Source organism: Simochromis diagramma, unplaced genomic scaffold (assembly GCF_900408965.1).
Source record: "Simochromis diagramma unplaced genomic scaffold, fSimDia1.1 OVJJ01000024.1, whole genome shotgun sequence".
NCBI lineage: Eukaryota > Metazoa > Chordata > Actinopteri > Cichliformes > Cichlidae > Simochromis > Simochromis diagramma.
In genome coordinates this window covers 2,538,169-2,566,168 of record NW_024387332.1, presented here as the reverse complement: position 1 = coordinate 2,566,168, position 28,000 = coordinate 2,538,169, and the positions used below count along the sequence as shown (strand labels likewise).

The following is a 28,000-nucleotide window of genomic DNA, read 5'->3' as shown; positions in this document are numbered from 1 at the left end:
GGATACGGGTTTAGGTTGTTACTTCGTTTTCCCTTATGTGTGATGGAGCTAGGTGGCTCCACGCCTTACTGTTTGCTCTGAGTTGTAGTTGTGGAGTAACTGCTCTGAGGCCGCAGTCTGTGTAAGCAGAGCCAACACTGAGGATGGATAGCTTCAAACATTCTTTGAGTCTGTGTCAGTGGATTTAGTGCTCGGGAATTTGGGCACTGTGGGGGTCTAAATAAAAGAAAACACCATCTTTAAGTCTCGGTCAACTGTCAAAAAATTAAAGAGACTTCAGGGAAATCAGTTATTCTCTGCACTATAAGGGAACAGTCACATTCCTGCCACTAGAGGCATAGATGCCCACATGTAGAAAATTTGCCACAGGAAACACCCGGCTAACTTCCCAAAGTGTCAAACCAGAGTTAGAGACTGCATTTAAATGCCTTTGCAGAAACCCAAACCACTGCACTTCTATTAATTGGCCACAGAGGATTTAGAGTTTGATGTTATCCAACCACAGAGCTTAATCCCTGCGTATAATGAAGATGTACTCCGTGACATTCAAAACAACACTGCAGTATATCGTGTGAAGCTAAGATTTTAAAAAGCAACCATATCTTTATAGAAGGAAATGTTTCCTAGAACTTGAAGCTTTTTCCTGCTGAATCATGTTTTAGACTCAGAATAGGACTGCAGGAAAGCTTTGCCAGTATTTCAGGTATTTTTCAACATACATTATACATATGAGAGTTATTTGGTGTCTGGACTTAAGTCCATAAGATGAGGGAAAAAATTCTAAGTAGAGTTTAATTTTGGAGGTTTTCTAGAATGTATTCTAACTGATAGTACAGTCACTGATCTACCCAAGCCAAAAAGTCTAATAAACATGTTGGTGAAAAAAACTGCTTTATTATTAGTGCGACTAACCATAATCTCACCGATTCATATAAAAAGTGCTAGAAATAGTGAGATCTGTGCTGCTATAAAAGAACTATAGCGCAACAGGAACACGGAGATGTGTCTCTGCTGTTTTCCACTCAAACCAACCAACCAGGTGTAGCTTCAGGCATAAACTTTTGAAACTATTTTATTTACAATGAAACTGTTGCCTGCTGCTCGGGCAGTCCTCATCTAACATACAGCGCTCATAAATAGCTGCAGTAAATACAGTATATATGCTTTATATTGTTTCACTATCACATAAGAGAAAATGTACATTTTCATTGCAATAATTTGACAGCAGGAAGTTTGTTCCTGCCAAAGTTTGTTAAGTGTCCAAAATGAAAAGGCTTCAGGCTGACTTAGAAATGTTGATTAAACATTACAGAGTGTGTAAATTCAGATTGCTATGAAACCACTTAAATATCATGTTACAGAATTTTTAAATAAAATAATTTGGAATAAACACGCCTGTTTTTTACATGACCGAGTATTCTGTAGCATATCTGGCATTTGTACTAACCAACTGGAAAGTTGAAAATTGAGTGCTGACAATGATCCCGTCCTCCTGAGTAATCACTGTAAAGCAGCCAAACTGTTTAGCTGCTACAAAGTGAAATCAAAAACTCAATCTTTAAAAAACAAAGTTCAAATCAGTGCAAAGCTTTACTTTTCTTTTTTCTTTTTTTGATGCAGTGCTTAGATCTAAACTAGACTTCAGTAAAGCACTCGTATTGAACCCAAATATCCTGGGTTACCTGGTCTAACTTTTTCCATCAGCACCACATCTTCTGAGTGGAGACACTAAACACTGCCAGTTATTTTTGTTTGCAGCTTGACCACTAAGTGAGGCTACAACAGCCTACTGGGCTTTAATCTCTGCCAAATCTTGACAACAAGTATATTACTCTTCGGCGGGTCAGTGCTCCATTATCTTGTCCTGCCTATCCCTAACTTTGTCGTCTGGTGTTATTTTCCAGAGCAAAGCAGCTGAAAGCATCAGCAGACTGGGAATGATGCTAATGAGATTGTAAGACTGAAGATTCAAGCTCTGGGATAAAAAAAAAGGCCAGTAATTATCTATCAGTAACTTATTCTAAATAATCATTGTTCATGGTTTCTTACAGACAAAACACAGAGGACAGTAGAATTCATTATTGTGTATCACATTAGAGCAACACCACCTTTAACATCCTTAGGCAGTGAAAATATTCCATCGGAATACTCAACAAGATAATGTTCACAATACCTCCATCCAAATATGTGCTAAAGTTTTCTTGTGCAACATACTGGAGGTCAGCCACGAACAATAATACAGCGGAGGCCTGAGGAGGGGAACTGAAACAGAAATCTCCACCTCGTCTGTGACGCACTGCAGCCACTTAAGGCTCAACATTGGCCGGGAGAAGTAAAAGTGACCAATGAGTGATTAGAAATGAAGCTATGGCAGAGAATGGGGAGGGGGCTGACACACTGTATCCATCTACAGCAGACTCGGCTTCCGCCATTTTGACTAGAAAAAAAAGAAGGAAACAGAATTTGGTGATGTGCACTAACTACACAACCCACACACACACACACACACACACACACACACACACACACACACACACACTTCATCAGTAGCTATGCCTCAGATTAACTGAAGCACTGCATCATTTTGAGAATGAACATTATCAAGTAGACAAGGTAAACAGCTCAACTGATATTTTTGGAGTTTCTGTATGATGTGGTGGACTTAGTCTGAAAATAGTCTCATCCCAGATCCCCAAAGCAGCAGCATGACTGGTTTTTAACTATGGATTACATAAGACTGAATGGAGACATGAAATATTTAACACAGAATTATAAGAAGGGCCACAGACAGTTCAGAAGATTTTGTGTTGAAAAAAACATTTCATTTGTGTCTAACAGTTCAGATCTGATAATAAGCTTAATAATATTATACTGATACACTCTCACACCTTGTTCCAAAAATTACTAATTTCACATATTTATGCATACACATTATTATTATTATTATTATTATTATTATTATTATTATTATTATTATTTTAGCTCTACATCAAGAACATTTCCTTTGCTTTTAGTGATGTGACACTTTCAAGAAAATGTAGCGTTATTAAATCGGTTTTTAAACTTCAGCAGATGTATTTGAATTTTTGTTATCAACAAAGGAAATAAATTTGACACATTCACAGTCACCTGATTTAAAGATTAATGGTTTGTGGACGATAATTAGCACATAAATATACCTGCATGCAGTTCGTTTGGCTGGGGGTCTGTAGAATGGATGTTAGTTGTGTTGCTTAGTAACAAGTAGCGCAAAAGGAGCGAAATAATGTTGTAAAAATAATTCACAGAACATGAATCGAATGGTGGTGTTTGCCTCCCATCACTGATCACCAATTGGAAGTCATATTTCCCAGTCCAACGCTGGTGTCAGACTGACTACAGCCGAAACCTCCTTCTGCTCCAATCACGTGACAGTGGGAGTCCGTGGAGGTTTAATTCCCTTCCAAGAAGGCCAGCTCTAATCTGCCGCTATATACATCTATTAAAGAAGAAAAAACTGAAGTTCTTTGATTGCAGCAGATGCAGAGGTGCTGCACGAGTGTGGCACAGGGAGGACTGAAGACTGGAGAGCAGGCTGAAGGAGTACAAAGGTCAGGCAGCGCAGAGAGGAGGACGGGAGGTAAGAAGCTCGCCAAATAACAAAATAAGCAGTTTTTTTGTGTATTATGATCTGTTATTGGAATTACTTTTTACAGTTCAGTGTGCTGCGTCTGTGTCAAACTAAAGCCCGTCAAAAAGTACAAATGCAGTTATTTTAGTATTTGAACACATTTTTTTAAGTTACTTGTGAAAACACTTAAACACTTTCACGCAAGTTTTTCACGCACTTAAATATTTAAAGTCTTGTGAATTTCCAAACTCTCTGATATTGATCGAGCCGCGCTACACGAGGTTCACACTTCTCCTGAGAGTACAACACGCACATTTGTGTGGTTTGAAAGGGTTCAGGCTTTAGTCTAATTGCTTTCTGGTTAATTGAACTGATTGGCTAATTGGCTGTGACACAATAAGGGCGTATGCGCAGATAAACGCGGCTACATCGTAATGAAGGCTTTTGCAGTTTCTGTGGTGGAGACAGACAAACACTTCTTGCGCGTTTCTTTTACTTCTGAGAGTTTAATGAGCCAGCAAACTCAAGGTACAAGGTAAAAAATAAAAAGACAGAGAAATGTATTTATTTGGGTTAAATTGAGCATAAACGGTGGTGTTTATAGTGAGTGAGGCAGGGTGAGAATGTGTGTCGAGTTAATAGTTTGAGGTTGGAGAATAAAGCAGCTCACTCTCCGCTCTTCAGGAGTTGGAGAAAGTCTGTCAGCAGCGCTATCAGCCTGCTTGGAAAGGCAGCGGAGCAGAGCTGCAAACACACACACAGCTGAGTGACAACCGGGGCCGTTCATGCGCTCGTGTCACCAAGCAGACATATAAGTCACGCTGGCATCTGATTTATAGACGCGCTGCAGATTCACGCTTCATTTAACGCGAAGCCACAGCGTATATTTCACCTGCAGACCCAGCGCGGCCTCCGCGTCAGCCCTGCTGCATGTGGCAGTGTGCAGAAGGATGCCTGCTGCTGCTGCTGCTGGGTTATTACCGCACACACACACACACACACACACACACTGACAAAACGGCTCTCAACACTACCTCATTTTCCTAAACATTATTCTCAAGTGGTTTTACATTCGGGTCTTTATGGAGATGGAAGAGTCATTTAAACCCATTTAATGCGTAAAGTTTTTATTTTTTTTTCTTTAATTTAATCCATGTATTTAACCTTGTTAAACGTAGAATTTACGAGGGTTTATTTTCTTTCAAAATGTCTTTTCAGTTATTTGAGTAGCCATGATCTACTTGTGGTCTCGATAAAACATTCATTCAGCGTTTATTATATACATGCTGATCAAAATAAATAATTAAATGTTATGAATAATCCAGGATTCCTAATAGGTAATCGCTGGTTTGGGCCAGTGCATATTTGCAAGTGACATATTAATCACAATGTCTGCAGTGGCACAAGTAATGCGAGCGCTCTATTAAACCGCTGTGAGGCTGTTAATAGAAATCCACCGCGGCCTATGTGCTACTGTAGCACACAGCTCGCTGTTTTCAGTGTGAGCTTCCATTGTATGTTACAAAGCTCTATATTGGTGGTTACACGCACAAGTTGTTAGAATGTATTTTGAATAATTTCGTGGCTTCATGTCGGGTGGGGGAACAGTGTTTTGGGGGCTACCCTGGTTCATGAGGTGGGTTATCGTGGACGGGGAGTCAGGGTCACCACCAAGCCCCGTGGAGGCGAGTGAAGGCCGGGGTTATCTTCTACAATATTTTATGAATATTGTCTTGTTCACTGGTTGTACTTGGTTTTACATTAAAGCCTCACTTTAGTCAGCATAGGTTCAGTCCGGCCTATTGACCCGAGGCAATGACGAGGGTTGATACAGCAATTACCAGATAATTACCAGACATGCATTCAAATGAAAACGCAATAATAATAATAATGCACATTATAGTCTGGTGGTGTTGGGAATGCTACCAAGATACCAAGGCTCAGAGGAGGGCACCGTTTCTACACCACAGCTGTAAGGCTGACCCGGTGAGAGGAGCAGTGGGCAACGAATCACTTTCTCCCTGCTGCTTTCACACACCGAGGGGGACTGAGCTACTGCGTGTAGCAATGTAGCAAAGCTCTTGTTGCAGTGTGTGTGTGTGTGTGTGTGTGTGTGTGTGTGTGTGTGTGTGTGTGTGTTTCCAAGAAAATAACCCACTGAGATCCCCCCTCAGAGCTCCAAGTGCGCACTGCACAGGCGCAGAACGCGGCTTGTCGATAGAGAAGCTGAAAGGCACTAAGGCAGCCGAACCGACCGGCACTTCCCAGCGGACAGCCGCCGCCGCTGCAGCCGTCAGCACAGCGCTCGAGACGAGCAGTTATCTTCTAAAAGCACGTGCAGCCGCGGTGGGAAGGGGAGGAACCCTGCTGTTTGCAGGCCGAGGACCGAGCTGCTGTGCGCGGAGATGGATTTAAGCAGATGATAGCTGACTGCGTGAGGTACAGTAGAGAAGCGTCCGCGCTGCCGACCGACTTGTAAATAGTGCTGTTTGTTTCAAGAGGGGAGAGCAATGCTGTGTCATCCAGAGTGTGATACTCTGTGGGAGAATCAACCCACTGTAATTAACCCACTGTACTCAGTCCACAGAGAAATCTGACAAGGAAGCGCTGAAACTGACAGTCAGAGAGAGAGAGAGACAGCCAGACTGAATGAGAGCTGGGATGAGCAAGTCTAGCTTTTTATTTCTATCTTTATTTACTTGTTTTTATTGATATTTATTTATTTCAGAACATGTGCATGCTGACTTTTTTGACTGGCTGTTATTATTATTATTATTATTATTATTACTTTAACATTATTAAGAAAGCTGACTTTCACATTTTCTTTACAAACACTGGCCTGTGCTTGGAAGTTTTCACACACCAGCTTAAAAGTAATTAGTTAATGATACTGCTATTTAAAATATTTCAAAATGCATGGTTCACTTCATATATTTTATAATATTTGTTTTGAATGGAGGCTGGTTTGAAAGCTTTTCGTGTTCAGTTTTTTTGATTGTTTTAAAATATTATTGGAAGCCCAGCTTTAATAAGAAATATGCAAGCTGCTGTGATCATTGCATTTTACACTAAAAAATGACGTAGATTAAAAGCCAGACAATTGCTTTATTGTTTCCATGCATCAGTATTTGCTTATTTTATTTTGAGGAGTTTTCGTTTGTTTGCATTGAGGTTTAAATGCTGTCAGCTGATTAGAAGCAGTGGAAGGTGTTTTCTTTATGTCCTCATCAGCTAACGTTGTTTGTTGTTGAGAAGGACGTGTTGAGCACTGATGCCGGGCCTTCATGGTTCAGAGCTGTTGACACAAAATGGCGGCAGATTGAAATGTGTTACATCTGCCTCACACAGTTAGCACATCTCCACACACACGCACTGTTTTTAGCGTCTTAGGCTTTTGGTATTTGCTACTTCAAACTCTGCAGTCTTTCTGCAGACCTCTGGAAAATATGTGAACAACAGGCCCACTGATGCTGGCTGTAGCGTGGCATCATAAACAGGAGACATCTAAGTTAAATGTGTCAGAGAACGCCACACCAGCATAGACGGTTGTTGCAGTGTTTCCCACAGGGGAACATTGAAAACCTTATTTTGTGGCAGAACCTTTAATTGTTTTATTATTTTATTGTTTTATTAAAAATGAGATTTGACCTGTGATTTTCTGCATGATATTTTCATTTCAAAATGCAAAGGTTCAAAATGATTGGTGCTTTAAGATGGCTGCCAAGTTTCACGACTTTCTTCTGTGAGGCCTTCGGCCGAACAGTTTTCCTGCTTGCAAGACAAGTAAAAGTGAAGCTTTGCAGTTAAATGAGCAGCTCATCTGTATTCGTGTGCAGTTTGTTTCCCCTGTTTCTTGCTTGCTTTGCTGCACAGCCATTACTTCTTTGTTTTCAGTGCACTATAATATTTTCCAAGCAGATTCATTTAGATGATCATTTCTCCCTGTAAGCAGCAGGAACAAACCAGACTCCCTTCAGGATTTACATGTTTAAATAAAACCTTTAGATGCTGAAAACATATTTGGTGCCATGGATTTGTTTTCATGTATTTATTTACAGTCTATCGAAATGTTATAACGGACAGAAATATGTCCGGAATAGTCCTCAGATTGGATGTTGTGTGTGAGACAGAAACAGGCTCATGCATGCGCTGTTGGCTTGTGCTCATCAGTTAAACAGAACTAGTGAAAGGCCTAGATTCACACTGTACAAAAAAGAGAAAAGAAAAAAAGCTTGTAGCTGTTTCTTCGTCAGATCTTATCTTTATTAGCTTTCACAAAGGTCTCCGTCCGTTTACACTGGATGCCACCTCTCCAGTTTCATGGCTAAGAGAGTGGTTTCTCTATGTTTACAGGCTCACGTCCACAGCGTGCAGCCCTGAGGCTAGGAGACCGCGGCAACAGGTTTCACACTAGCATACTCTGAGCAGCTTTTGCCTTACAGAAGTACAGAAGCATTTCCAACCATTAGAAATGACCTGAAAACTAAACTGTAGTTAGACTTTGTCTAACCTTGTGGAGTTAAACAAAAGCATCTGAAGCAGAAGTAATAGTTGTAAACTTGCAGTACGAAGCACACAGAGAGCTGCATCGAGGTTTGAGGCAGGAACAGAAGCAGAAACAGCCGCAGTGACTCTGTACATGTGAGGGCAAAATAATAATGACAAGGACGAGTCTCCCATTTTAACGATGTATTACTTTGACTTGATTTTTTTTCTGTTAACAGTTCTGTGTTTCAAATCGAAATAAAGATTTCAGCCTTTCAGAGCTGCACTCTCAGCTGCAGCGATGTTCACTGTACAGTGTGTCAGCCTAATTTACTGCTGAGACTTTGACCCTTTTGTGGAGTCTCGTGCACAAATCTTTAATAAAGTCTGAGCTTGGCTGTCACGGAGCTAAACATGTTTAAGTCTCTACGGGCCGAGGTTCACATGAGATGGTCCTCAGGTGCTGGCATTCTCTAGATTAATGGATGAAATGGAGCAGTACAGAGTAGCTCAGTAGCACAGAGAGTTTTGTGACCCTCAGTTAACAGAAAAATGTTTGCCTCATTACTGGTGTGAACTTCAAACGGAAAATTGTGCTGATGCATTGTTGATATCGACTTAAAAGCAAACAGCGTGTGAGGAGAGAAGAGAAATATTGAAACCTCATTCCTCTGTTGTGCCACTTGAATATTATCACTGTATTTTCAACATTTTTGTCTCTCTGTTTGTATGCCCAGTATTAAACCACTACTTGGCTCAGGTTTCCTCCATAGAATTTATCAACAACAGCAGCCAGTGGTACCTGCACACCCAGCCCAAACCAAAGATTTCAACTACAAAAATAAAGGCTGCCTATATATAGCATTCACTTTTTCAAAAAAGCTTCAATTGGGTCTAAAAATGTCATTCAAATAGAAAATCTTTCATTGGCAAAAAGTGTGCGGTCTGTGATGGAAACCTGACTTCATACTACAAAAGCTTAGCTGGACGTTTTTATTTTGGAGAAGGGGGAAGTTTTACACACTCCAATTAAATCTTAGAAATTCATATTTAAATTCAAAAACCTAAATATGTAAGATGATGGCCCGCAGCTGTGCAGGCTCACAGTCGCACAACATGTGATCTGCACTCACACTGACGTGCAATCTGTTACATTTGTGTAAAAAACACACAAAGGTGTGGCAAAAAGATAGAATTGTTGTTGAATAAAAGGGAGAGTTGTTTCATTTCAGATCATTTTTTAAGTTAATAAAAACTAGTGTTTAAAACATTTAATGAAAAACAAAAACTTTGAAATAAAGTTTTGCTTCCACATTAATCATTACATAGCAAAAAATGACCATAGCTTAATAAAGTTCTTGGCACCACTGATTTAAGGCCAATGCTGTCTCACAGTAATAGAATATATATAGGAGTATACTTTATAAACTGTATATGACATGAGGCTACATTACATCTGGAAAATGTCCTGTGCCAGGTCTGACCCACAGTGGCAGTTCCCCTCTGCTTTCACTGCTGCTCACTGATAAATCTGACAGCTGGGTATTCTTCTAATCCTGCAGCGATGCTTCAGGAGAAAGCTTCAACTGTGACGGACGAACATGTGAGCCGGCTCCAGACCGGCGGGGAGACGGATCTGCTTCCAGACCAGTCGCGACTGGGCCTGTCCACAGCTCCCACCGTTCCCAGCTCCACCGAGCCCGACCAGGTACGCACGGAGGGCAATCTTGCATCTTCTGGATGGACTGTGAAATAGTACGCTTTAGGCTGATTTATAAATTGCTCCATTTGGTGTTTATATGCAACTATTTTGCATTTTCTTGGATGGTCTGAGTAGTTTTGATTGTAACTGTGACTCTTCCTTCAGAACATTGAGAACATTAAGGTCGTCCTTCACGAGAGGGAGCTGTGGAAGAAGTTCCACGAGGCCGGTACAGAGATGATCATTACTAAAGCGGGGAGGTGAGTGAGGCATGTTTCTGATGAACCATAAAAAAATTAAAAGAAATGTTTGAGTTCATGTTTGCAGTATTTTTTCCATTTTACAGTAGAGTAAATACTCTAGTGTAAAAATACTTCAAAAGAGCTACATTCAAAATGTAATCTAAGAAAATGTACAATTTCTCATGGTTTTTTCAGTCCCTTGTATTACTGCATTTTTGTTTGGATATTGGAACACGTGAACCAGCCAGTGTCTGCTGTCAGGTATAAGCACTGGAATAAACAGTTTGTTCAGACGTGGAGTCAAAGAAGAAATATTAAACATCTGCCTAAATCTCTACAGTAAAGGTATTTTCTGCTGTTGCTACATTAACGTACTGCATTACTGCATTGCAGGATTTGTGGTGGAGTTTATGAAACACAAAGATTACCTGAAAAAGTTTTTCACCTGATTTGAATCTCCCCGTCAACACTAACCTGGAAACGGTCGAGCTCCTTGTTATTCATAGAACATATTGAAACGTAGCGATAGTCTTCAGAGTGAAAACATGCATAGCTTTCTGGAAAATTGCAGGCAAAGTGATTTTCTAGTGATGGATTCATTATGCAAGATGAGTATCATATCTTTCTCGGATCATCTGTTTAGACAGCTCGTAGTAACGTACGGCAGTTATGATTTTGTCTTTCAGGAAGAGACAGAAAGTTCCTGCCGCGGCGACTGCATAATTGAAAACACAAATGACTGCTCGGCTGGTTGGATTTAATGCGACCTGAGGATTAGATAGTGAGGCTGTTGGACATTAACCAGAGAATGAATACACTCTCAAACTGACCTCCGCCTCTCATTCCTCACGGGATGTTTTTTTCCTCAGCGAAAAATGTAAAAGGTCACCACATTTTTTCCTTAATGCTGTATAACCGTAGGAGATGGGCTTTTCCTTGTCCAGCTGATAAAGTAGGCTCTGAATCCTTAAAGCCCTTTGAAGAGTTGTACAGTCGTGTAGCTGTGCAGCTGTGCTGGAAGACCTATCGGAGTTTACCTGCAGTCAGTCTGCAGCGGGCGCGCTGAAAATTGGCTTCATCGCTGACAAGCAACAGATCTGAAAATGAAAATGATATCGACACCAGACTGAATTATTTAAGCACGTCATGAGCAGTGCATGTAGTGCTCACTGTCTCATCACGGTAGAAGGTATTTTAATCATGCTGCAGCAAAAAGCATTTGGCAGTAGAACATTGTATTTAATGTGTCGTTTGAACAGACAATAAAAAGCACCCAAGAGTGGGAACCAGGCATTACTGCAGACACAATCCCTGCTTTATTTTTCTAATTTTTTATTATCTCAAAGTGTATCACAGAGAGTCACAGCAGTGAGCATTTGCCCACTAATTTGGAGAAATTTCTCAACAGACGTATTTATTACATTCATTGAGGTCATAAATACATGTAGATAAATAAAAAGAAAAGAAATGAAAGACGAAAAGAGGCAGGTTACAGGTCAACGGTAACTTTATTGTCCCCAACACAACACACAACAAATATACAGAGATTAATTCTTGGAATTATGTTGTAAGGAAAGAATGCATCATCGTGAATGCGTCTGAGGTTCACACACCAGTCTGTCTTATTCTTCAGGGTGAGTGCAGCTTCAAAAAGCAGCTAGCATGGCTGTAAGCTCCTAATGATGACGCTAAAAAAATGATTCATAGCAAGTAAAGTCAACCATCTTAGAAAGCAATGTTACAATGCTAATATTCATTTGCACTAAATAAATAGTTCATCCAAGTCTGAAAGAGCTATGGAGGCAATTAGTCGTAAACCAAACTACTGGATAAACTAAGGTCATTAAAGTCTGGGTGATGTGATGGCTGCCACACGGGGACGTGCATTTCTGTAGAGCTAAACTGAACGGAAATCCATCCAAAAGCTGTGCAGATTGATTGGTTGGACAGCAGTTATATACCAACTGCAGGTTTGTTCTTGTGTATTTTGTTCATATTTAGTGCACTGCACAAAAAATGACCTGAAATACTGTCTCACTGGTTAATCACATGACTCTTAGACTGCAGTCGCAAATTTTGGTATTTGAAAATAAACGACATATAAAAAAACATGATTACAAAATAATGAATCTAAGCAGAAGAAACATTTTTCCAAATCATTATTAAACGAATATTTAGAGAAGGTAATATAAATATATGTCAGAATAGGGCAAAGTACTTGCAGTGACGTATATGGTGTAACTTCTCCAAATGGCCCAACAGGCTCAGCAGACAGAATAACATTAAAACAACAAAGAAGTCTCACTTTGGCATAAACTGCATGTTTGTGTCTGTCTCATGGATTCTTGAATAAAACGTGTTTATTACTCATTCACTGAAGTTACTCACACTGAGTACTGTAGCCAGAATTTTTTCTCGAGTAGAGATACTTACATACATACATACATACATAATAATATTATTCAAGTAAATGTAACTGAGTAAATGTAATTAGCAGTGATGGGAATAACGGCGTTACTAACGGCATTACTTTTTTCAGTAACGAGTAATCTAACTAATTACTATTTCTATCGTTACAACGCCGTTACAGTTACTAACAAGAAAATACGATGTGGTCGCGTTACTATTTTTCAACAAACAGACGGTTGAAGCTGTGTTCAGCTTAACGCATCTTATATCAGTTGCAGGAAGTAGCTGTAAGTAATCTGGACGCTACAGCTTTAAGCAGCTGCGCGCTCCCGCGGACGGTAATCACTTTCTAGCACAACACCTGGAGCTCAGGGGCAAAACAATAGCATGAGTGCTGCTGTTTGACTGAGGAAGAGTAAAGTAGTCGTGGTAAGCCAATCACATGACCACTTAAAGACAAAGCAACAAGGTGCCAGTTTTTAAATTGTGTTGATAGGCCACGTAAAAACAGGGTCATGATAAACAATATATACTTGGCGTTTTTACTGTCTAAGGACAGCGCTAGCAAGCACTCTCTGCTTATGACCAGTGGCGGTCCTAGCCTGTTTGGCGCCCCCCCCCACACACACACACACACACACATGCACATTAAGGATTGTACATTAACATAAAACTGTTGTCGGAACCATACTGAATTTCACCAGAGAAACACACACACATATGAAGAGAGAGAGAGTGTGCATTGTATGCAAACAGCTACCAAACAGCCATCATTATTGGTCATACAATGAGAACAGGACGAATCAACAACTGACAATGACTGATTAATATTAAAATCTGTAACATAATGTGTTGTTTGGAGTTTAGTCTGTTACTGTTGCTATTTTTACCATTTCTTCTGGGAGCAACTGTAACCCACATCATTTCCTTAGTTAAAGATTAATAAAGTATTCTGATTCTGATAGTTTCAGGATGACTTGCCATTATCCAATCACACATCTGCTTACCTGCATCTTTTGCTCGTTTCTGCTTGTTTTTTCTCTTTTTTTCTAAACTGAGCACCTGATGGCTTTGAACTTTTCTTGTCCATCTTCCATTGGTTTTAATTTTGCACTCCAGTATGAACAATCACCCCCCAACCCGAGGATCACCACAACATGACCTAACACACCTACACCTTAGTTCAAGATTCACTTTGTCTAAGGTGTATTTCTGGGATTTCACACAACCCAGGATTCAAATCATGAATCCATAATGGGCTTGGATTTACAACATTATGAATGAAATGTGCTCTATCTGGAAGCAGCTGGCCCCTCCCCTTTCGACGGGTTGTGTGTGAGACTTTAAATCATCAAATTATAAATTTTCAATTGTTATTGATCCCTTTACCCCTGGTCTTAAAGTGTATATTTATTTTCTTACTCTTCTTATATTTGTTTTTTGTTTACTTGCACTGCTGTAGCTGGAGCCTCGTCGTCTCATCTCTCTATATGCTGGGCTGTAAGTAGCGGAGATGACAATAAAGTTTACTTTGACTTCAGCAGCAAGCAGGCGCACCGAGGGCTCTCGCGCTCACTTTTCGCGTATAGAATTTCGAAAAAACATCGGTGCAAATTATAAGTCTGTATCATGATGTCTGGTGTTTTAGTGTTTGTTGGGGTTTTTTTTAATTGTTTTATTTTGCAAGTTGGTTATTAGACACTGCTCCAGCCAGCCAGAGACTCCCCCGCCCCCGCCCTCTCCTCCCTGTGCCGCAAGCAGCAGGCGCACCTCGCAAACGGAGGGCGCCCTTACTCCCAGCAAATGGGCGATAGAAAACCGATCGGTGCCTGTGACATTCCCGATATGCGCTGGCTGGCAGCATGAGTACAAGCAATTAATTAATTTATTTATTTTTTTTGCCGATGCCCGTGAATCCGCCCCCCACCACGATGTCGCCCCGGGCAACCGCCCGTGTCGCCCGTATCAAAAACCACTACTGCTTATAACCCCCAAAACAAACAAAAAACAGCCCTTTCGTGTTGGTGGAAAAATGCACCATGTCGACCAATCAAAAAATGATATGACAACATGACATTTGGTTGTTTAGGAAGAGGGGGAAGTTTTAGGGGTGACGGAGAGAGAGAGAGAGAGAGAGAGAGAGAGCAGAAAAAGAGAGAGAGAGAGAGAGAGAGAGAGCAGAAAAAGAGGGAGAGAGAGAGAGAGAGAGAGAGAGAGTTTTGAGATGTGAGAGATTTGTGATGTTTAGCGTGTTTGGTGTAGTTAATGTGTTGTCTTGTGTAGTTAGTGTGTAGTGTTGTGGATAGTTTTGTGTTGTGTGTCAGAACAATGAGGCGACTGCTGTCTCCAGGTAGAAACAGGAGTGATACACCTGCTGCTGTCAGACCTGCAGGTATCAGGCTGTGATGTTTCCTTTATAGTGGACAGAAATAATTTTTTTGGAGTGGCACAAATAATTTGTGGCATCTTATTGAAGAACAGCTGATTGTTCCGCAAACAGTTTGAAACCGTTATTTAAAAAAAAAAAACGGTCAAAGGTAAATGGCTGCAAATAACTTTGTTTGCAAAACTTGTCCATATGATTTTCAAATTGACAATTTATATTTGCATCTAAAGTTATGAAATATGATCATTAAACATGTTTGTGGTTGTTACAGTAAAAAATATAACTTTTTCTACTCTGATTTTATGTTTTTTGTCAATTTTAGATCAATTGTGTTAATACAGTCTGTCAAAATGAAAACATAACTGTAGATTCAGACACGTGAGGCTGTGCTGAAAACAATGATACCAAACAAGACAAAGTAAATAGTTTGTAAAGGTGAAATGTGGAGGAAACATCAGAAGTAGTTAAAAATGGCCAATTATGACCTGGACCCCAGAGGGTTAAACACTTTTTTTTAAGTAACGCAATAGTTACTTTTCAAGTAATTAATTACTTTTAGTATCTTGTAACTCAGTTACTAACTCAGTTACTTTTCTGAAGAAGTAATTAGTAACTATAATTAATTACTTTTCAAAATGAAACTTGCCCAACTCTGCTAATTAGTTACTACCCACCTCTGACAGTTGCACACACCAACACAAGTCCCTGTCCTAATGAAGGCAACGTCCAGTCTTTCTTTTAGTTGATCCGTATGAAGAGACGACACACAGCTAAAATGAAAAGCAGCCCACAGAGAATTCAAAGTGATCGCCACTGTTATTACTTCAGACACATGAACCAGTACAAAGGGAGGCTTTAAGCTGAACTACTCATTACCACTTTTGTTACTGGTTGAAGTTCAGGCTCTGGCTGCTGAGCCGGGGTCTGCATACACTCAGCTCTGGGTTCTCAGCTAGCTTAGTGTTAGCATGCTACCTGTGCTATCTGTGCAGGTGCTAGCAAAGAGCAGAACTTCTGTTAGCAGCATAATGTGATTTTTGCCCTGGATGCAGTTTGAACTCTTGTTCTTTTGTAGAATAAAAATAAAAGTAATATCCATATATCTGTTGGAGGTGTTGTAGTCGCCAAATAACATAACGTTGGCATTCCTCAGTAAAAATTGGCGTTACTCAACTTCTAGTTGTCGTTGGCTAATATCCTAACCCAACTAAATGTAAAGTTTAAGGAAAGCCAATCGTGAATCAAGTTGAATGAATGTAAACATATGCACAGGTTTTTCAGGCATAAAACTTTATTAACGACCACAGTCATATAGTACTGTTTTTAACATGTTTAAAAATGTGGTCAAAGAGACATTTGGACCAGCACAGAGGTGATTTCAAGTATTCTGGCAGGTCTGTTTTCTGGTATTCTGCTATCATTTGTCATGCATAAAATAAAATAGTTCTCCTTTTTTATGTTTGAATGGTCACTTCAAAAGAACTGCCAGTAAATACAGTTAAGGGTGCACTTTATACAGGCTATGGCATCATTCAGATTACATCATCGGTTCAGTTGTGATTGAGTTGGAACAACAGAGCAAAAGACAGACTTTGGAACCTTTTAGCTTCTACCTGTGTACTCCCTCTAACCAGGAGAGTCTGCTTGTGACTTCAAATTAGACGTTTTTGTTGTTGTTATTGTATTTGTTTGTTTTCTTATGATCATTTTTAGACTTTATTAAGAACTGGTGAAAATCAGGAATCAATAACAACTGACAGTTTTAATTAAACTGACCTAAATCACAAATAAAGCCTTTAAAATGGGAATAGAACCAATAAAGATCATATGGCTCCATAAATATGCAGAATTATGAAGAAAAAAACATTCATAATAAAATGTGAGTGTTATGTGTATTTAAACTATGGACACTTTTAATTTCTCCAGTTTTGTCATATATATATATATATATATATATATATATATATATATATATATATAGATAGATATAGATAGATATATATATATATATATATAGATATATATATATATATATGTATTGCAGTGCAGAGATGAGACGGGAGTCAGGACAGATGCAGATGAACCATAAGGATCCCATATTTCCCAAACACTCCGAGATGAAACTAGCTCAGTCCTAGCTGAGTCTAGAAGACTTGTTATGATGAGTGTCATTGTCCAGGTGTAATCCTCCTTCTTCAAAGCACCCACCGCAGCTCTTGCCTCACTCTGCCTCTTTGTACACAGCCCGTCAAGTGAGTAGGAGCAGTTTGATAAGAGGAACCCGGCGCCCACAACAGGCCTTAGTCTACTAGGCTGTAGCGCTTCATCATCCTCATCCCACCCCCCCCCCTTACCCTCAACACTTCTTTTGATCTCGCTGTAGTACTGCAGATTCCCAGAGAAGGAATGGATCATTGGAGGGCCTAAACATGTGGGATTGTTAAGAGAAACAGCTGGCTGGACATAGAAACACACACACCCTGACACTGATATCATACACACACTCACTGACTTCCATTTCTCATGCCCCCCCTTAAGTTCACTCACTTAGTCACGCTGCTGAATGTATACGTATCCCTTCATGTTGTCTTTGAAAAGCAGTTATCCTGGGTCGATTTAATTCAGCGTTTTAATACATTAGACTTAAAATAGGGGCGGGACAAAATATTGATACTGCAGTAAGTACGGTATAATGAATCACCTCATCTTGCCATACGTTACTTGTACACCAGCAGCAAACACAGATATTTTGGTCGCACTTTATAATAAGTCAATAACCTATATCACAATATGTACTGTCCACGCTTTAATGAAAATAGGATTTAATTATCTAAAGTAGTTCCCTAATGGTACTTAATGATGTTGCTACAGTAGAACAAGGGAGTAAACAATTTTAAAGGAAAGGACAAACAACTTGTACTATTTAGGAGGTAAAGATATTTTATAATACAGACTGCTCCCTTAATAATATCGAACATCCCCTAAAATACTCTGAAGTGACTTGTTAAAAAAATATTATCTACTTTCTTTCCACCAAAACAGGCATTTATTAATTAAAAATATTTACAGTGTCATTTGTGTCTCCTTTCCATGAAAACAGCCGTTGGGTAACCACCTATTTCTATTTAATATTTATATTAGTGTGATTAGCATTAGTGTTGCTGTTGGGTTCCCACCCTAGCTAGTAAATTGAATTTGCGATCTTTCACTCGTTGATTGTGATTTTGCTGATTTCACATATATACAAACTTCCCAGTTCATTTAAGTCTGCCACTTTTTACTGCTATATGTTTTTAACCACATACTGCTGTTAATTTATTCTGTAATTATTCACATTTTAATTCTTATTAAAAATGTGTTTTTTTTAAATTTCTCAACTACAAATCCACATGTCCTTTAAGTGAAGTAGGTTATTAAATATTCAAGTCCCAGTGCCCCCAGGTAATATATTTATGTATATATACAACCCTAAAGCCCAACTCTGAACAATCTGAACAATGAGGAAACTCATTAAAGAGGTGAACATATACATACCTTGCCAAACAATGGTTTTATATTCATTGTTCTCTCTTTTCCTTCCAGTGAATCTGGTTCTCCCACTAGATGTCATGTCAGCTCCCTGGGGGAAAGCTACCGGTAGCTCGCTTCTTATGTGGGGGATTATTATTTGGTTATTCAGTTGAGCCTAATTTTCCTGGATAATTTAGTACCTGCTCACAGGACACAATTGCATAGTGAAAGCGATGCTTGTAGGGAACCAATGTAAACACAGAGTGTGATGTCACTCAGCTATTCATTACATTTACTTGCTCAAGATTGGATAAAGATTCCCCAGCAGAGTGAGCCGTGAGATAGTTATGGTCATATTATACAAATCCGAGGGCCACATGTGTTGACACAGGCCTCCAACTGCTCCGACTGTGTGTTGCGAGCGGAGTCACAGATGAGCAGAGGTCTGTTTTGAATGTTCTTCTAAGATTAACCCGTCTTTCAGTGAAGATGATAGCAGGACTGATCCCTCCTACTGATTGGATTTGAAGCCTGGGAAAGAGATTTAAATTACCTGCTCTCAATCCCCCGCCGCCCCCTTCATCTTACGTGATGGAGTATTTACAGTAACACGATCAGCACTATGAACTTTTGAAGATGGGCATTTGCACCATTTGGAGCAGCCAGTACGCAGACAGGGGTTTTGATGCCTTGCAGTCCTCCCAGAACAACACGTGAGCTTGTCCATTACAGTGTTTGACTATGTCACCATGGGCAACACCAGCAGATAAACTCCAGGCCTTTTTGACCATTGCCAGTGACAAGCCAGCTGTCTAATCTTCTGTCCAATCCGGGGTGCCATTAAAAACCACTTAAGGCTTTATAAGAGACTGCAGAGGCTTTTGCAAAATTTCCTTTGGCACAGATGGGATGAAAAAGTTTTTGGTTTCCCAGAAGAGGTCACAAAAGGTAGCTCCCCTCATGTGCTTTATAGCCTTGGCTGCTATATTAACATATTTGAGACATTTAAAAGATCAAGCATGTTCCCATGCTTTCAGTGACATCTCACAAATTGTTACCAGGCCAAGAAATGTGAGATTTTTCTTTTTCTTTCACAGACAGGACTATCTTAAGCAGAGGTTTGTTAAATAAATGCTGGATTTGTAATGCGTTTGATGTAGTTTTCTGCTGACAGGAAGGTTTCATTAACGTAACATTCAGGTAGGGTTTATTTCAAATGTCCAAGATGGCAACTTTCTGTCTGTCTGTCGAATCCTGTGATCTCTGTGGGTCCTGGCTCTGCCAGCTCCTGCTGCCATGGAGCAAATCAGATCTTCAACTGCACCAGCGCCAATACTGGTCTCTTCCTACAAGCTGAAAATTTTTTTAATGGCCTACAAGATCCTTTCTTATGAAGAAAACCAGTGCAGAGCGCTACCATTGAAATTTGTTGCCTTCTCTGGAGTGTGACATCATGTACAGATAACATAATCATCCAAACTTGTGTCCTTTGAAAGAACTCCTAATCACTGACGTGATATATTTACCGCACTGTGCAGACAGTGCTTAAGCTCATTCATTTTAAAGCTGAGGGTGGACATCTCTGTCCATATTGAGGCCAATTAAGAACTAATTTGTGTGGCAGTAGCTGAGATCAGCTTTTCTGGGAATATTTCATGTTGTTGCAGAAACATAGAGTGTGTGTCCAACAGTTTTCTTTTGTGTTTTTCAACAGGAGGATGTTTCCTAGCTACAAGGTCAAAATGACTGGGATGAATCCCAAAACCAAATACATCCTACTTATTGACGTTGTCCCAGCTGACGACCACCGCTACAAATTCTGTGACAACAAGTGGTGAGTTTCAAAGGACACAAGAAGAGGTGTGTGTGTGTGAGTGTGTGTATGCATGTGTGTGTTAAGTAATCACATTACAGTTACTTAGCAAACAACCATGTCGCTTCACGAGCAGCGTTTGATCGGCCTCAGTTCATCTCACTGTGTGTGTGTGTGTGTGTGTGTGTGTGTGTGTGTGTGTGTGCGTGTGTTTGGGATTAATATCCCTACTTTGTTACTGTCATCATTATACTACTACATTTCCTTTTGAAAAATTACAAATAATGTGGAATACATTCTGTTATCTGAGCTTGGCTTTCTTCATTAAACAGAGGAGTAACAGAGTAATAATCTGTACATAAACAGTACCCCTCCAGAAGAAGCACTCCTCAGGAGTCTGTCCATTCACAAAAATGCATCCACTACAATTCTTCTAATTCCTTATTTAACCCAGAAAAGAAGAAACGTAAAGAGGAACTGCTGCTGGTTTGTTTCAAATATTCTAAAAGAGCAGAACCTTTAGAGTGACCTACGCAGGTAACTGTTACTGTGGCTCCTCGCCAGCAGCACCTCCTTACTGCGGGCAAGTACAAAACATTTAAAAAGAAAGAGAAAAACTACCCAAGTTTGACTGTTGCTCCAGCTGATTTTGTATCTGGAGTTGATGACATTATAGTCCTCCATGCGTTAGCACAACAAAATAGCTGCCCTGCCTTCATACTGAGGACAGACAAAATAGTTTTGCCAGGAAAAGCTTAAAAAAAGAATTCAAGCAGACCTTCAAGCAGAGTTGTTTTACAGCCATTTGTTTCTGATCTTGTGGCACGGCATGCAGTTGGTGGGTTCTGGTGTTTCTCAGTAACACCTTGCAGCAGTATAATTAGGAATGAAGTTTTAGCAGGGATCACTGCTTTTCAGTATAAAGGACTTAATGCTGTGAGGGTGGAGAGCCTTGTATGTCCAATGTTAAACTTAAAGAACCTGGCATAGTCCCTGAAAAACAGTCCTGGCTCTTGAAAGCAACTATGCACTCTGTTCCATTTGTAATCTGTTTTTAGGATGGTGGCTGGGAAGGCTGAGCCGGCGATGCCAGGCAGGCTCTATGTGCACCCTGATTCCCCTGCCACTGGAGCTCACTGGATGCGGCAGCTGGTGTCATTTCAGAAGCTGAAGCTAACAAACAACCACCTGGACCCTTTTGGGCATGTGAGTAGCTATGGAGGATGTTAGTTATTTAAATAAGCATTTAGTGATTTTAGAGGCTGTAGCGCTTTGTGATGCTTGCTGTCTAACACTGCGATGTGAATTAAATGTTAATCTCATGTTTGGAATGAGATGCTGTGTCCATCCATCTTTAGAAAACACTTGGTGACTAATATTCACAATAGGTTAAAAATGGATAAAAGAATAAGATAACATTGATGGATGGCTCAATACTTCCAATATAAGTTACAAAAAATAAAAAACAGGCTTGCTAACACAGCAACCATAGAACCGACTATAAGCTAAGCTAAAAGCTAAGATATACTTATTTATCCCAAAGTTGAGAAACTCCTTCATTACAGCATTTATAAAATAGGTCAAATAAGTAGAAAGGCATATATCTTCATATCTTTAAAAATGATCAAATAAATACAATACATTAAAACACGTATGAATGTGAACAAAATGTTTAAGTAATAAAAACACAATTAATACGAACATAAAATATTTAAAACTCCAGAAAACAACAGGATTTATTAAAGGAAGTGAAACCAGCAGTGCAGTGCAATAAAGTCTGTGACGGTGCAGAGTTGAACTAAACTGTTAACATAAGAGATGATTCTCTCCTAGACAGATGTGTTCAACTGCTGAGCGTTACTGCATGTGGTACGAAAGATCATCATCCTGTAAAAGCAGGTGCTCCATTACCTGTTTGTTCAATGGCCTCGTCTCTGCCACAGCTTCAGATGTGTCAATTTCACAGCCAGTCACAGAGCCAGCTCAGTAATCCAAAGTGTCAGTGCCAACAGGGTGAAACACACTACACGAGAGAAAGATTCATACTTTAAAATGACCACTGTGCTTAAATCACTGACTGTCAGTTACAATTTAGTCAACAGTGCTTTACTGTTAACTAAACATGAAGTTATAATGAAACATGCTAATGATAAAAGATAATAAACAATTGTTTCCAAACAAATTTATGAACTTTATTGTAAAGTTGCAACTGATTATACTAAAAAATTATTAATGAGTACTATTTAATTTAATCACTACAGCCTGTACATACTTATAGTTATAGAATATTCACAACATACTTCATACCGTGTACATTATAACATACCATAATAGACCCATTTCTGTAATATACTCACATGTCTATACTATTGCTAATATATATTTTAATATATCTATATCACTAAAGCACTTCTGGATGGATGCAAACTGCATTTCGTTGCCCTGTACCTGTGCATGTGCAATGACAATAAAGTTGAATTCTATTCTATTCTATTCTATTCTATTCTATTAATTCAATTCAGCTATATTTATATAGTGCTAAATAGGGATGCACCAATACCCGATACCAGTATCGGTATCGGTGCATCCCTAGTGCTAAACCACAACAACAGCTGCCTCAAGAGGCTTTATAATTCAAAGTAAATCCCCAACAGTCAAACAACCCCCTATGAGCAAGCACTTTGGTGAAAGGGGGAAGGAAAAACTCCCTTTTAACAGGAAGAAACCTCCGGCAGAAACAGGCTCAGGGAGGGGCGGGGCCATCTGACGCGACAAAAGACACACTGTGGAAGTACTCGTGTATAAATATATGGTGAGTGAAAAGAGGTGCGAGAAGGACAAACGCGCAGTGCGCCATGTGAAGCCTCCGGCAGCCTACACCTATTGCAGCATAACTAAGGGAGGATTCAGGGTCACCTGGTCCAGCCCTAACTATATGCTTTAGCAAAAAGGAAAGTTTGAAGCCTGATCTTGAAAGTAGAGATAGTGCCTGTCTCCCGAATCCAAACTGGAAGCTGGTTCCACAGAAGAGGGGCCTGAAAACTGAAGGCTCTGCCTCTGATTATTCGTTCTACCTCTATTTAATGTATATGTAAACATTATTTGGATAGCTATTATAAACTATAGGTGCAACTATGGCGTGTCAGTTTAAGTGGTCTCAGAATCCCCTCTCTGTATTTTGCTGATGATGTGGTTCTGTTGCTAATATTCCTCCATGTCAAACGGGGTCAACATCCTGTATGGCTCCTGGGTGTTTCAGGATTGTTGATATGGGAGGAAATCCAGGGTTAGGCCCAGGGCACTCTGGAGAGATAATATCACTGAGCCAATGAGCACCTTGGTGCCCTGCCAGAAGAGCTGTTGGGGAGGTGTAGGGGAGAGGGAGGCCTGAGCATCATTGCTTAAATTCCAACAATGGCAACCTGGACCTGGATAAGCAGCTGAAAGCTGGATTTTAACGAACGTGGGCTGATGTCAAGCCCAGATCTCGGTGAGATTTATGCACCAAAACCTGGTTATGTTTAGAAAATGTTTGTGTTTATGCTGAGGTTTCTTCCTGTTAAAAGGGAGTTCTTCCTTCCCACTGTCGCCAAAGTCCTTGCTCATAGGGGGTCATATAATTGTTGGGGTTTTCTCTGTATGTATTATTGTAGGGTCTACCTTACAGTATAAAGCACCTTGAGGCGACTGTTGTTGCGATTTGGTGCTGTGTAAATAAAGCTGAATTGAACTGAATATCTGACTGATAGATATGTGAGCAGCAATATCATCGTGCTGTTTTTCACAGGCTGATTCATGATGGAAAGATGGAATGAAGAGATGAAGTGTGTAAGAGAGAGAACTGCAGAGGGAGGTGAAGAGTGCGACTGTGGCAGCACTCCCCAGGGGGATCCTGGGATAGCTTGTCTGAAGCCATCCCATCAATGGGCGGGCTCATTAGGTTCATAACCTCTCAGATCAGTGGCGGGGCCTGCTGTCAGATTGAGTTGAGTGCCTTGCTAGTGATAAGGGCGAGTAATGAGGACAGAGCAAGTTAGAGGCCAGGCAGGGCCCAGATGACGCGCAGACCAGGAGGTGTGCAGTAAAACAGTGCCTCTTGAAATAGAGCGACAGAACTCCTGATTATGCTCTTTGTATAATGTGAAAATAATACTTTTGACCATAGCTCTCACTGTTCTTCATAGGCTGTTTAGTGTGGCATCAATAAGTTTAGTAGTAGTAAATGAATTGTGATAGAAAAATTCTCACATTGGAAATTCATGAGATAATATAATAATGTAATTAGAGTCTATTTAGTGGTCAAAAACAGCATCTAAATGTTTGATATTCTCAATATTTTATGTTGTGTTTTATCCAAGGCTGGAACCATAGTTTAGAAATAAGGTATCACACTGAAGATGTAGCACCTGTGCTCCAGTGACCTGTGGAAAAGGCTAAAGAGGTCCTAGAATGTTTTTAAAACAGGGATGGGCTTGATTTTGTACATCTTCCACCTTTTGCAGGAACATGTGTGCACAGAGAAGCATTTAAGGTAAAACGGAAATATTCCTTAACTTAAAATAAAAATAGCACAAAGGAAAAAGCTGCTAACTCAGTGGCTCTGGCCCCACTTTGCTTCTGATTCAGTCAAAGTGCTTTAACCAGTTATAATTCATCACGAGTCAGGTGTCAACACAGGTCACAGCTTCTCTTTTTGTAATTCATGCCTAAAAAACTAAATACTTGGTGACATCACAGTCAGTTACAGACGCTAATTCAACTGCTATTTGCTTTTGGCAATGCAACCCGTTCTACATCACCAAAAGAAACTATCTGCTCGTTCTTGCCAGCAAACAGACGCTAGCTACTCAGGATTAGCTGCTGTTAGCCAAAATATGCTTTTAAGAAATGAATAAGTTGCTCTTCAGTGTATCCATCAGAGTATGAACGTGTGTAAATGTTGGATAGAAAACACTCATGAAGAAAAATATGTATATGTGTAGGAAAGTATTATAAAAGGACAAGTCCGTTTATCATTGTGTTATTTGTACAGACATTAATCTGTCACTTATGCACCTTTAAAACCTCAACAACAACAAAACTGTGGTGCATCTATAACTAGCCCAAGTGCTTTTCAACAGTTCATTTAAAAATATATAGATGTGTTAACAATAATAGTAAATGATATATTTAAGGGTTAACTCTGAGTTTCGTAGGAATCCAGATCTCACCAAACACCATCCGACCCATTGTTGTAATAATGGAAAGAAACATTTTAAAATGATTTCACTGGCTCTAATATGGCCAATGAAATCATTTACTTTACTACAGAAAATAACTCAATGCCTTTTCAGGACTCATCTCAATCAAAGTCAGTAATCCCCATTTTTAATCAGCTGAGATGAAAGCAATTTCTTTAACTCTTCACTGATCTAAGAGGGCTTCCCTGATCAGTGCTTTCAGTCACCCAAGAGTCTCCAGTATCACCCCCAAACAGCAGCCAGACAGCAGAGCAGACAAAGGTCAACAGAGAGCCTCCATTGAACCAGCCAATAGCTTTATCTCTGTCTCCACCCTGCCTCAGCAACAGAAGCAAGTGAGTGAGGGGCTGGTCACTGTTGAACCTGTGCCTAGCTCCCCATGCCCTCTTCAACCTTTGATTCTCTTTGGGAGTTCCCTGGAGGTGAAGACTCCTCAGGAGAGTGTCTGGCAAAAGAAGGAGGGAGTCGAGGTGCATAGCTTGACGGTTATCAGCCCTGACAGAGCTGGACTAGCGCTGACCCTGCCCTACTGTTGCTAACGCTTCACTGGGCACAGCACTGGGAGAAGAGTGATGCTATTGAGCTGACCTGCAGATACCTAACAATGTAAACACTATACACATGCCACCTGCTATATACTGGCACATAGCAACACTCACCTGTGATGGAAATGAAACATCAAGATCTCACTCAACGTGTTAATCATGTTACAACTAAAGGGTTCAGTTTAAGATGAGATTCAGAGGGAAATGTTTGGTACTTTAACGAGCATAGTGTGCACATGGGAGACGTTGGCCTGCAGGGCATTCAGCCAGAAAGGTTGTTAACATTTTAAAAAGGTCTGTTTTAAAACTGCTACACACTGACATTACACAGTCTGGAATTCATTGTTTCATATTTACAGGAAGACATAAGTGAGAGTTGCATTGATTTGCACAAAAACATAATAAATGTCCAAACTGAAAAAAATTACCATTTTAAGAAAGAAATAAGGTCATTTTAATGCAAGTAACAGGGCAATATTTACAACTGTGTAGCATAACCTCTGAACAAGAGTCCAAAAAATCATCTGGGAAAAGAGGAGAGAGGATTGTGACTGCTCAACAGTCTCTGATTTCCTCTGTGATATTTTTCATTTTGGGTTGATCCAGTTGTTTTCATCTATTTCTGTTGTAATAGATGCAGTATGCAGTTTAGAATTGTCTTGCTGAAATATGCAAAGACTCTTCTGAAAAGGACAGTGTCTGAATGGAACTATATCTTACGCTAAAAACAGAAATTGTTACAAAATTGTTCCACAATTTGACGTTTTTTGGAGATGGTGACGAACTGCTTCCCATTTTTATAGCCAGTTGTGTTACAGTTAAACTGTTTATTTGCAAAATGTCCCTACAGCACTTACTTTTCCAGCCGTTTCTGCCACCGTCCCAATCTAGACATTTTTGAGACAAATTCAAAATGATTTCATATTTTTTAGTGAACACAGCACCCCCCCCCCCCCCCCCCCACACACACACACACACACACAGTGTCAGTGGCACGGAGACCATCTGCAACAAAAACAGTAATTATGATTATTTGGTGTCAGTGTTCATGCTGTGAGATAAGTTCTACCTGTTGTTAAAAATTAACTTGATTAGAAAGGCGTTGTATACATTCCAGTTCATTTACCGTAACACTAAGATTATTGGTAATCTTCCAGTGCAGTGATAAAGTATTTTCCCCTGCTCGATTTCTTACTTTTTTGCATATTTGTCACATTTAAATGTTTCAAATCATCAAACGTTTTTTTAATAGGGGGAGCTGAGCAAATACAAAATGCAGTTGTGATGATTTAATGTATAAAGGGAAACGAGTTAGTCAAACCTTCCTGGCCCATTTTGAAAAACCTAATAACTGGTTGTGCCACCCTTGGCAGCAAGAACTGCAATGAGTCTTTCAGATGAATGTGTGGTTCTGCTTTGCAGAATTGTTTTAATTCAACTACACTTGTAGCGTTTCAAGCATGAACAGTGTGTTTAAGATTATACCAAAGTATCTCAAATGGATTTAAGTCCACAGAATATTTTCGGGGATCATCAAGATGTTTTTTGGCAGATGTGAGATGAGCTTTGATGTTCTTTTTGGTCAGCAGTGGTTTTCTCCTTTGAACTCTACCATGGACACCCTTTCTGTCCAGTCTCTTTCTTGCTGTTGAATCATAAACTCTGACCATAACTGAGGCGAGTGAGGCTTGCAGTTCTTTAGATGTGCCCATGGCAGGCCAGCCACTCATGGGAAGGTTCACCAGCACTTCCAGTTTTCTCCATGTGTGGAGAAATGATTCTCACTGTGATTTGCTGGAATCCCAAAGCCTTGGAAATGACTCTGTGACTCTGTTCAGGCTGACAGATGTCAGTGACCTTGTCTTCTCAGCTGTTCCCTTAGATTGAGGCACAAGCCTCCTTCACTTTGTCAGACTCGTCTATCTACTGGTTTAACAGGTCTGGCAGTAATCGAGCCTGATTGTGGCCAGTGAAACTAAACTTCACTGAACTTAAAAAATGTGGTTAATCATAAATGATATCTATTATCAATTTTATTATTTTCCATTGCTCAAAAAC

General features: G+C 39.9%; 1 protein-coding gene across 2 annotated transcripts in view; it reads left to right on the top strand.

The window, feature by feature from the left end:
* Positions 1-3,444: 3,444 nt before the first annotated feature.
* tbx4 (T-box transcription factor 4) overlaps positions 3,445-28,000 on the top strand; it is a 31,839-nt gene continuing 7,283 nt past the window's right edge. The window contains exons 1-5 of one of the 2 annotated variants that reach the window (XM_040006457.1): positions 3,445-3,619; positions 9,658-9,803; positions 9,963-10,057; positions 20,059-20,178; positions 21,216-21,363. In XM_040006457.1, the coding sequence (XP_039862391.1) occupies positions 3,520-3,619; positions 9,658-9,803; positions 9,963-10,057; positions 20,059-20,178; positions 21,216-21,363 (609 nt within the window). In that variant the 5' untranslated portion in view covers positions 3,445-3,519. Of the gene's footprint in view, positions 3,620-5,787; positions 6,050-9,657; positions 9,804-9,962; positions 10,058-20,058; positions 20,179-21,215; positions 21,364-28,000 lie in introns of those variants that run through there. The other variant, XM_040006458.1, reaches the window with a different exon arrangement.